This window comes from Cygnus atratus, chromosome 16 (assembly GCF_013377495.2).
Source record: "Cygnus atratus isolate AKBS03 ecotype Queensland, Australia chromosome 16, CAtr_DNAZoo_HiC_assembly, whole genome shotgun sequence".
Taxonomy (NCBI): Eukaryota; Metazoa; Chordata; class Aves; order Anseriformes; family Anatidae; genus Cygnus; species Cygnus atratus.
Genome location: NC_066377.1, coordinates 2524372 through 2535702, shown reverse-complemented (window position 1 = coordinate 2535702; position 11331 = coordinate 2524372). Strand labels below are relative to the sequence as shown.

Here is an 11331-nt window from a genome sequence, read left to right as displayed (position 1 = left end):
GACTTTTGTTCAATAGTGGAGCTGAAATACAGATTTCCAGGAGAGAACAGACAGTGTTTGATGAATGTCGGTTTTCTTAGACTGTTTTAGGTACTTTAACTAGCAAAGTTCCCAGGGAGCATGGGACAGGTTTGCTCCCTGCAACAGGCTGGTGGCACCTCGGGCAGGTGGCTGTGTGCTGCATGACGGCCCCTGCTGCAGCCCCTGTGCGTGGGCCGTGAGGTGACATTGCTTCTGCAGAGACCTGGTGGCATCCTCTGGGATAAGGAAGGACGGAATTGTCCCCAAGCTATGAGCCAGCTTCTGGGGCTGTGGAGGACAGAAATAATTTACAGCACCCCCAAACTCCTGGCTTCCGGTTGTGCTGAAGTAAAAACACTGCAGGGATTTTTTTTTTTTTGCATAGATTTTTTTTTCTTTAATTAAAGTGACTATTTTTAAAACTTCCTGTACAAATAAGGGGATCTCAGACTGCCTTAACTTCCAAATCCCCTCTGAGCATGCAGCTGGGACAAATGGGAAGTGGTACGTGTCCCCCTCCCATTTTCCAGGCCCTAGAAATACTCACCACATGCTCCATGTGTTGCTGTCTCCAAATTCCTTCCCTGAGCGAGTAACAGGAGAGAGGCATCGGCGTACCGGAGGCTCCCTGCACTCCACCAGGCTGAGGTCATTGTGGTCCCCCCCTTCTTGGGGACCACAGCTCGGCCTGGCTGGTGGTGGCATCAGCAGGGGCAGGAATTGATGGGAAGGGGCTACAAGACGCAGGTGGGGGCTTGGGGTCCAGCAAGTAACCCTGCTGGGCAATGAAACTCCTGCTCTCATCTTCCACCACCTCAAACAGGTTATTTGTTATACCTGATTGACTGGTAGGAAGATGAAACTTGAAGAAGAGGCAAAACATGGATGGTTTTGAAGTCCTTGCTTTAACCACGGTGCTGTAACAGTAAGGATCTCCAGTCTTGGGGCTCACTGCATCCAACCTGTGTTAATACAGAATTCACCCTTATTGGCACAGCAGGGTGGAAGCTCCTGGCTGGACGTGACCTTGCAGAAGCTCAGCTCAGTGCATGTTGCGGATGCCCACGTGCTTGTTTCACTGCCGTTTGGATCCCGTATAGCCCTGGTTAGCACAAAAATCCCGTGCAACCCAGTGCTTTTGCTGGGGGCTGGCTCCCTGTTTGCCAGCAGAGCCACAGGGAAGTGGCATGGAAGTGAAGAGCAGTTTGGTGGCATTGCAAGATGGCACAAATGAGCCTTTCAGTCAGGGTATTTGTCAAAAATGCAGACGTCTCTTCTGCCTGGTGCACGTACCTCTGCAGCAAGGGCAGGCTTTGCTCTTCTGAAGAACACAGTCAGATTCCTGAAAGCCACCTGTAATCTGCTTGTCTTTGAGCAATGACTTCACTTTATTAGCTCAAAAAAAAAAAAAAGGCAAATATTTCCCATGGCTAAGGGCTTCAGTTTCACTGCAGTTGTTCCATATAACCTGATCTTCAATCAAAAAAAAATAAATATATATATATATATATATATATATCACAGACTGAGTATCATGCATGAGCGTGTGTGCAGGGGGAGGATGGTTAACATCTCTGTTACAACTTGTATATTTTTCCATTCATTCTTACAACAGTTTAGAACTGATTTAAAATGCAGAAGATCATGGCTAGGTCACTCATGTGCATATTCATTTTTCCTTAAAATCACTGACATATTGGAGGAGAAATAGGCATTTGCCAGGAGCTTGTAAATACCTGTCTGTCAGAATGAAGGGAAGTGAAATGTCACAGAGATGGCAGTGTGGTCTGATTCTGCCAAAAGCAATGAGGCTGAACTGTGCAGCACAAAAATCACGGATGCCAATGATGCACTGCAAAAGGCCAACGTATTTTAAATCTGGTATATATTGAGGCTGAGGCAAGGGAGAGACTCAGTGTCCATCTGTTAGGGTGGTTTTGTGCTGGTCTGACTTTACTGACCCAAACTGAATAAACCCTATATCCAGGCCAGCAAAGACAAGGTCTGTGAGCTGTAGGGTGAGTGCTGGGGAGTGGCTGTCCTTAGCCAGCCAGCTCTGGGAGTGCTGCAGAGGTTATTTCGAAGTCAAACTGATCCTCTGACATGATAAAGTCCATAACCGCATCTGTTTTCAGTCTTGTTCAGGTGAGCAAGTTCAAACAAGACCATCCCAACACGTCCTGGATATAACTTCGCAGGAACTCCACCAAAAAGAGCAAACAAAACTCTTGTTTTTAAGCTGTTGACATATAAGCTCGGTGGCATCCCTTCTGCTGCATGATTGCTTTATAACAGCAACTGCAGGGACACAAAACCTGTGGTGTGAGGAGTTGTTTGTCAGAGAGTGCTCCTCTGATCAGCAGGTGCATTGATGGGACCGGAGACCAGATGTGTTGCTTGATCACCTGTATTGATTTGGATCATGTGAATTGGAAATAATTACTCCGTATTACTTAAAAGTTGTATTATACTTCTGCTGAGGTTGTGCTGCCAGGAGAGCCGTGCAGGACCAAGTGAGCTGAGCACTGGGATGAAGCCTTCTCCCCATCAGCTGTATCAACGCAATTTAGTTCTGGGCCAAGGCACTGAGCAGATGTACTGGAGAGACCAAGAACACACAATAGTATGTAGGGATTGTAGCAAAATTCAGTACGTGCTTCTCTATCCACCCTCTTAGTGCTGTCAGTGCTGTATGCCTCAGCTTGTGGGCCCTTAACTGGGGACTGCAAGAGAAAATAGACACTCCTGCCCCAAAATAAAATAAAATCACAGCAACACGCTTCAGTTCCCAAGGCCATAGGAAAGCCCAGGTGGTTACTACATGGGGGATAGGTAAGCAGAGGGGATTCCAGGATGGCAGAATTAGTGCAGGTGAGGTTTGATGTGGTGAAATGTCGCTTGCTGTCTTCCGTCCTGACCTTTGCCGTCTCGCAGGTCCTGGCCACCATGCTGATTCGCACTTGTTTCCTTTTTGCCTGCCTGCCTGTGGCGAGCCACGTCTGGGGACGAGGGGGCCAAGGTAAGGAGCTGTCTGCTCTCGCTCTGGGAGGAGTGCTGGGGGCATCCTGTGGGGTCTGGCTGCTCCCTGGGTGAAGCTCAGCCCCAGCCCTTGTGGTGGTGGAGCTCCAAGCAGCCCGTTCCTACATATAAAGAGCAAAAGGAGATCAGGGGGCCCTGTTGGGGGAGGATCCCCATCCCACCCACCCTGCAGTGCCTGTTCTCATCGCTGGCAGCAGTTCAGCGTGCCACTCCCTTGCACCGGGGATGCATTTCAGCCTGTGTAAGGAGTGAGGGATGCTTACGTGATCTGCAAATGGAGCTTGAGAACTAGGGAGAAAAAGTGGTGGTTTGTTAGCTGCCACATCTGTCCTGCTCTCTGAAACTATTGCTGTGGAGCTGGCTGGTGACATGTGGTGCAACATCGAGGTAAGAGAGCACGTGAGGTGCAATCCTCCTGTACCACATAGTGCTCCCACAGTGCCATAAATGAGCAGAAAATACCTATAGCATCTCACCGTATCTTGTCCACCTTCATATTCCATATGAACCTCTGTGGAAGGGATCAGTACAAGGTGGTGAGTGCACGTCAGAGCCTGGACAGATGTATCTCCATGCTGTGCATCTCCCAGACATGCCTGTGCAGTGTGCCTGGGCTTAGCTCCCCGTCTGCCGGAGGGCAAGGTTACAGCATCAAACAGCTCACATCCAACACGGGGCAGAGAAACAGTGGAGCTTTCATGGCACCGGGGTTCATTTGCATCCAGCACATAATGGCGCCTCAGAGGATGCTGTCCTTTCACATCTGTCTGGGGACATTCTTGCCTTTTCAACTTCTGGGCTCCTAGAGCGATGGCTGAGGAGCTGGACCATGCTCATCCAGAAGAAGACAGCTCCATGTTTCATCTAACTATGAATCCCCCTCATTGTTCCATGATCTTTTACCGCTTCTCTTAGGCGTGATTCTGGGATTCGAGTTTGTCCCTCTCCCCTCTTCCCCATGTTTTCTTTCTTCCCCTTCATATTTGCCTGGGGTGACATGTGAATCTGAGCTTTGTTTCCCCCAGATAGTTACGTGCTTGTTGGGCAGCCTGCAGGAAGCCTCCACAAGGAAATGTTAGGGCACAGATGCGGGGCTGAGACAAGCAAGTCCTCGCTGCCAGCTCTCACTGCTTTCCTGGGCTCTGAATTCGTGGCAAAGATGTCAGGAGATGGCTGGCATCATGCAAAACCAGGTTAGGGACCTGAGGAGTCCTGTGCAACACAAACAGTTTGCCAGTACTGAGCAGGATGCTCCGGGTCACCTTATTTTTTTATTATTATTATTATTTAATTATTTATTATACTTATACTTTTTATAATTTTTATAATTTAGTTATTATTATTATTATGAATAAAAAATACAGGAAAAAAAAGGAATAGAGGAAATACAGGAAAAAAGAAAAAATACGGGAAAAGTGATTGGTAACAACTGCAAGTGAGGTGGGCATTTGAGCGCAGATGTTTAAACCATGCAGGCAAAGGACGCGCTCACTCATGGCACATTAGGGCAGCCTGCTGGAAAGGCAGATGTAGACGCAGGACCAGGGAGGAAAGGAGGTGAATTTGCTGAGTTGCCATCCTATAGCCAGTCAGGTGAAAAAGCTTCGTATGGTGACATTTGTGTGACAGTATGGCTGCATTTCACCAGGGAATCACTGACTCAAAGTGACACATGAGCTGAGACATTTAGCTGGGCTTTAACAGATCTCTGCCAAATCCGGAGATGATAACAGAATATGCTCTTTCTTTGTTTTACCTCCTTGTTCTGTACTATTTTTTTTCCATCAGAATTTGCCATTTTAGTTTGCTGCTTCCTACAAACTGGTGCCCCTGAGTTACAGTTCTGCCAGGAATGGTCATTTGCACTTTATCAGGTTTTCTTTCTTCTTTTCTCCTGCCTTTTTTTTCTTTCTCCCTCTCTCCTATTCCCTCTTTCTATACCCTGCTGATCCTTGGAGCTGCCCCTGAAATGATCTTTCTGCAGAAATACGGGATCCATCACCTGGGGAACTTCTGTATTTCTTAGCAGCCCGAGCCCATTGAGGAGCCTCGTTTTGTCCCTTTTATCTATTTCCTGCCTTTCCATTTCAGACACTTACACTAACACACTCTCTGAAACCAAATACACTGCATGAAAGCTTTTGGTGGTGTCCTTCAGGGTGCGAGAGGTGCAGAGAAACCCTCTCATCCCTCTGGGCTGCTTTTCCTGGTGGCGGCAGAGCGCGGTGAGATCTCACCTGGTGGCCTGTGGTGGGTTTCCTGGCAGAGGGGTGGCAGGAGAAGTCGGGTGGTGTCAAGGGATGCTGAGCACTCACATGGGATGGGGAAGGTTCCCTCTGAACTGCAGCAGACCCCAAGTCCTCAGAGGAGGCAGCATGTGGGGTGTTTTGTGCGGGTGTGTGCAGAGGGGGAAATCGCATCCCCAACAGCACGGACACCCAGGGGCTCTTCCTCCCCAGGGTCAGGCCGCCTGAAACTCACAGTCCTCTCCGAAGACAGGCTCCAGATGAAATGGAAAGAAACTGAAGGGAACATCAACGGCTACAAAGTGCGGGTGAAACCCATGGCAGGTATGCGCGAGCACGTGGGATGTCAGAGCCAGACAATTTATCTGTGTATAAGGGACTGAGGCAGCAGGACTGGGGGGGGTCTAAGTAGTGCTGGTACTTGAGGTGAGATAAGGCAGAGGGAATTATCTGTTGGTTGTTTTGGATTTAAGTGTTGATTACCTGCTCGTGCAGGGTGGATGAGGAGCCTTTCTGGCCACCACGGACTCAATCTGTAGTGCTTGTTCACAGTGTGGTGAAATTCAGCCCTCTTCCCCCTGGGGCAAAGCCTTACCCAGAAAGTGGTGTTACATGGGACTGTGGGAGGAAACAGGTTAGGAAAGGATCATTGTCTGCCACTCCTGTGGGAGCTGCCCCAGGACTGTGCGATGAGCTAGGTGCTCACTGGGTGCTTTCTTGCATGTCTGCACCATATTTACCCAAAGTGGAGCAGAAAACAGAAAATGGATCTGTGGTGCTATGGTTATAACTGGCAGAACAAGTCACTACTGCTGTGTCTGCCCTCATCGGGGTCCTGCTGGTCTTATCTGGGGGCTCTCTGCTCTCCCCCCACCTTTTAGGGATGTGGACAGGATGTCCTTGACCCCATACAGGGACAGCTCAGCCTGCTGGCTCCCTGCCCTGACCAAGCTCCTGTTCCCCCCAGTTGCTGGCAGTGGTGCTGGATGGACACCACGTCCCTCGGCGGGGAGCAGTGTCTGAAGGCAACCCTAGCCTCGGCTGGCATTTAGTTTCCAGTCGCTGCCTCTTTCTCAGCTGGGTGGGGAGAGCAGGGCCAGCAATGCTTGTGCTCAGCCGCCTGCTTTTAGCTCAGCCCCCGCCTGTTTGCCCAGCCAGAGCTGGAGGTTTCTCATTCCTTCCCTGCCCTGCTCCTCCTCGGGCCTCAGCACGGCGGGGAGCGATGAGCATCCCGGGAACGCGGGGAATCCCCCAGCCTGCACATGCCTGAGGCTATCCCTCTGCGTGGGCTGCAGAGCTCCGCTCCCAGCCCTAGGGACGGTGGGGTCAGAAACGCATCCATCCGCACGATTAAAGGCTCGTAGATCTTTCTTGATCAGAGGATTTTAGGGAGCCGCTTTGCCTCCCTCGCTTTGTTTTGTTGCTGTGGTCCCAAAGATTCCCCGCAGATGTAGTGCAGCATTTGGCTGCTACTTTGCAGAGCTGCCTCGCTCCATCTGCTCGCTGCCATGCCAAGGCAGAAATGTCCCAGTTTGTGGCTGCATCGCAGCCCCAGGACAAGGCTCACGGCTGTGAGGCATGGCTGGAGGACCCCCTGCAGCAGAAGGGGTCTGGAGGTAGTGCTGGCCCCCAAAATGATCCCTCTCCCCACAGAGGACAGCTTCTTTTAGGGAGACATGGGACTTGCAGAGAGAGCACAGCAGGAGCAGCTGGAATAAGTAAAAACGAGTTGCAGGTGCCACTTGGGACCTCCAGAGATGTCAGACCACTTCCTCACTCTGCCACACACAACCTCAAGCACATCACTTGGCTGGATGTTTTCCCAGGTGGTGGTGGCCCAACCTTTGCCCTCTAAAGATTGGGTTTTCAGGCAGCACCTCCTTGAGAAGTGGGTGGGAGTTGCACTAATGCTGGGTGGGAACTGGTTTTCCATTTTGGGCACGTAGCAGGGATTTTTAAAAGTTTTTCTCAGCTCTGGATGGGGGAAAAAGATTCAAAATCAGAGATCTGCAGAACTAAAAAATAAATTAGAGTTGACTGAGGTCCCCAGCCAGACGTTCTCGGCATTTTAGCGGTGCTTTTGCTACTGTCAGCTTTAATTTAAGTTCTAGCAATTTCTGAGCTGTGGCTTCATCCCACCTCAGGGGACTCAGAGCAAGAAGTCATGCTGAAAACCAAGACTCCCAAAGCCACCGTGGGGGGGCTGAGCCCTACCAAGGAATACACGCTGCAAGTCTACGTGCTCAATGGCTCCCAGGAAGCCTTGTTTGCCAAGAGGAAATTCGTGAGTAAGTAGAAAGAGCTACGTTTTACCATTCAGAGAGCTTTTGGAGATACACCTCTGGCATATGCCCTGTAGAATATGCCACAAAACTGAGCCTTTTGATATTTTGGTTGCAAGCTTGGACAGGGGAGTGGTGAAGACCCAGGGGATGAGGGATGGACCATGACTCACGGACCTGCCTGGAGTGACTCCTTATTTTTGTTCTTCCCACAGTAGAGGACCTCAAAAATGCATCCCAGACTAGAAACAACCGAAGGAACGCGGGAGCTGCGTCGGGAAAGAATCTCACCTCCACGGGGAGCTCAGCAGCTGAGCACAGCGGGAGCGCAGAGCCCACCCCACTGCCCCCGAATGCTGTCTTGGTGCAGCCAGGTGGGTGTCCAGACCGTCCTGGAGTCACAGTGGATGGATTTTGAGCCTCTGCCATGCTGCCAGAGAGCAGGAGATACAGAAGTTTTCAGGGGAATTGCTCTGTCAGGGACATTCTTTCATTAAGACACAGGTTGCATGGGGATAACACAAGGGACAATTTTTTATTTTTATTTTTTTCTTCTATTTGGAGCACAGCAAAGGACAGAGCTGAAAGGAAAAGGCAGAAGGGGACTCAACCCAAGGGCTCAGGAGAAGCCACGAGAAGCCAGCCCCATGCGGAGGCTGCTGTGACACAAACACCACTGCCAGCCCCAAAATCATCCCAGCGCACTCCCGCAAACTCGGAGCGAGAGTCTCTAGGAAAAGAAAAACCCAAAAAGGATTCACTGAGGAGAGGTGAGAGGGGTTTCAAACATGTCCTGCTCCTTCTTCCCCACTGTTTTCTCTAATGGTTGCTATATACAAGCCTCCAGTCCTCTCTCTGTCACCGAGATTTTAAGAGTACAGGTGCTGCTGCTACCGCTCCTATTTGCTGTCATACATTGGAGAACTGCCAGGGATCACTGCAAAAGTTTGGAGTTCTGCAAAACATCACAGATTTAAAGGCAAACTGGAGCTAGGACAAAAATTCCTCTGAGAGGGATTAATTTATTGATTTTTTTTTTTTTTTTTCCCCTCTATTCTCTCTATTCACATTGTCACCTCTCCTTGCTTCGGACAGACCCATGCAAGTTTGTGTTCTCCAACAGACTCCCGAGCCATGGCCCCTTCTATGCCTTCAGCACGGAGGAGCACATCAGTGGTGCTCCTTACCCAACCCGCTCCACCTCCTGGTCTCATCCTTCACGTTTCCCAGCTAACTGATCCATGCTAACCTTCAGATGCATCAGCTGAGGATGTGGCAGGGCAGATGTCTCACAGCACTTTTGAAGTGGTGGGAATGGCATTGGGCAGAGCATCCCCATTTGGTCCTTTGAGAGCAGCAGAAATTCATGGTCATGAGATGAGAGGGGAGAGTAACTCCTTGCCATCCACATGCAGTGGGTTGCAGTTATCCATTTCCCTCTACCAAAGATGGAAAAAAAAATCTGAAAAATATTCAGGGAAGATGCGGTCGATCAGCAACATGCCCTATCTTATCCTCTGTTAAGCTGCAGGCCTGGAGCTGGGAGAAAGGCAGGGCTTGAGGAGCTGTGATGCCAGCAGGTTTTTACAGAGAGATGGGATTTAATATAAAGCCACAAAATAATTACAGCCCTCAGGGGATCTCACGATGGAATGGAATTAAGCAATCACCTGCAGTTCTTGGAGACTTAGGCTAGATAGAAGGGAAGCAAGGGCTGGGGCTGAGACGTAATGGAGCTGACAGCTTGCAGAGAGCAGAGCTTGGGCAAGACACGCTCTTCCTGGCAGGCTTAACCCTTTCTTTGTGGAAATGGAGCTGCTCACCACTCAACTTCTTGGTACTGAGGTGGTTGCCCTTAGCCAAGGGTTTCTTCCAAGGTGCTGGGATGTGTCAGGCTAGCAGACAGTCCAATCTGCCGTCCAGACAAGGTCTTACACTGCAGGCTTGCTTCTTATCTTAAAACTGAAGTGTTTTCCCTCCTTTACAATTCTTCTCTCAATGTCAAACTTTATTCCCCCGCAGGTTCCCAGTTTCAGTGTGACACATCTGCAATGACTGATATCGTCCTGCTCGTGGATGGATCTTGGAGCATTGGGCGCAGCAACTTCAAGCTTATTAAAGAGTTCCTGAGCACTTTAATTTCCCCATTCAGCATTGCCCAAGACAAGATAAGAGTAGGTAGGACACTTCCCTGTTTCCTGACCTTGGGAAATCCCTCCATAAATACAGTTTGTGTTTGAAGGGACCTTGCTTTCCATTCCTGTGTTATCATGCTGCTCTGATGAGCTTTTATTCCTTTAGGCTGGGGTCCTACATGCCGCTCTTGACACTCTCCCACCCTGTAGCATGCAAGAAACAGCTGCTCAGTGAGCAGAAGTGAAGTTGTATGGGCAGCACCCAGCTGGGTGCTCAGGGAGGGCTTGATGCTGAGATACATTTGGGGTTTGCTGCCTATCTCTGATGAAATGATCAGCCTACAGAGCACGGCACAGAAAGATGTGGTGGCAATGCCATGCTGGAATTGCTTTGGGCTCAGTTGATAATGGTGCCGCTTCCAGTTCTGAGGGATGCTAAACCCAGTGGATGGCACTGGCCAGGCTGTGTGTGAAACTGGTCAGCATAAATCCTTCCTGCTGGGTAGTTTGACCCTGAATAACACTGAAGCCTTATCAAATGTTTCAGAGTAGCACCACAAGGGTAAGTACCACCATGGAGAGAAGTGGAGCTAGTAGCCAGGTCTGCTCACACCAGTCCAATTCATCATTTTGTGTTACTCTCCCAAGGCAAGCTGACACCTCTTACCCAAAACAGGTCTCCTCTTGCAGCTTACCTTGACTTGCATGATGCCAATAGCTCTTGCATTCCCCAGGGCTGTCCCAGTACAGCAGCGACCCCCGCACGGAGTGGGACCTGGGTGCTTACACCACGAGGGACCAGGTGCTGGAGGCAGTGAGGAATTTGCGGTACAAGGGTGGCAACACCTTTACAGGTAACCCCATCTCTCAGATCTCCACTAGACGGGATGCTAGACAAGGCAACTGAGGGCAGGGAGAAGAATAAGGGCTGGGGGTTGTCTGTGAGGCTGTGGCATCCCATCCCTCTGTCCTCCTCCCCAGGCCTGGCGCTGACACACGTCCTGGAACAAAACCTGAAACCAGATGCTGGTGCCCGGCTGGAGGCCGAGAAATTGGTAATCCTTCTGACTGATGGAAAATCCCAGGATGATGCCAACCTGGCTGCTCAGACCTTGAAAAACATGGGCATAGAGATATTTGCCATCGGTAAGATCACAGCCATCGATCGGCTGTAGGACAGAACCAACTTGCTTCCGCTCTTCTTCATCCTGAGGGCTATGTTCCCTCAGCTTGGATAAGAGCATCCTGACACTGTAAAGGTAGTAAGCAGGACCCTGTTACGTTGTGCGTGAGAAGAAAATTAAGCCATTTATTCAGCACAGGCAGTGTCTTCAAGGGGACTTAGTTTAGAAAAGCAAACAAAAAGTTGTTCACAAGAGAGATTTTTCACCTCCCATTCGTAAAGCCTTTTGCCAGTCTCAGAAACCTGTGCCATGAGAACAATGTTCTCAGCTGTGGAATGAGATGAGAACATTGTACTGGGGAGGACAGAAGAGCTCCTTTGTAATTACTGCCTCTCAAAACTTCCCATTTCTCTGAATAATAATGTTATCTGCTCTTCACTAGCTGCCAGTAATAATGAGACAGAAAATGGTCTTGAGCAGCTCT

At 49.8% G+C, this 11331-nt stretch overlaps 1 protein-coding gene across 1 annotated transcript in view; it reads left to right on the top strand.

Annotated features, from left to right (window-relative positions):
• Positions 1 to 2967: 2967 nt before the first annotated feature.
• COL20A1 (collagen type XX alpha 1 chain) overlaps positions 2968 to 11331 on the top strand; it is a 41493-nt gene continuing 33129 nt past the window's right edge. The window contains exons 1-8 of the mRNA XM_035548159.2: positions 2968 to 3040; positions 5520 to 5630; positions 7451 to 7594; positions 7804 to 7962; positions 8158 to 8358; positions 9611 to 9766; positions 10458 to 10577; positions 10705 to 10869. Coding sequence (XP_035404052.1) covers positions 2968 to 3040; positions 5520 to 5630; positions 7451 to 7594; positions 7804 to 7962; positions 8158 to 8358; positions 9611 to 9766; positions 10458 to 10577; positions 10705 to 10869 — 1129 coding nt within the window. The remainder of the gene's footprint in view (positions 3041 to 5519; positions 5631 to 7450; positions 7595 to 7803; positions 7963 to 8157; positions 8359 to 9610; positions 9767 to 10457; positions 10578 to 10704; positions 10870 to 11331) is intronic.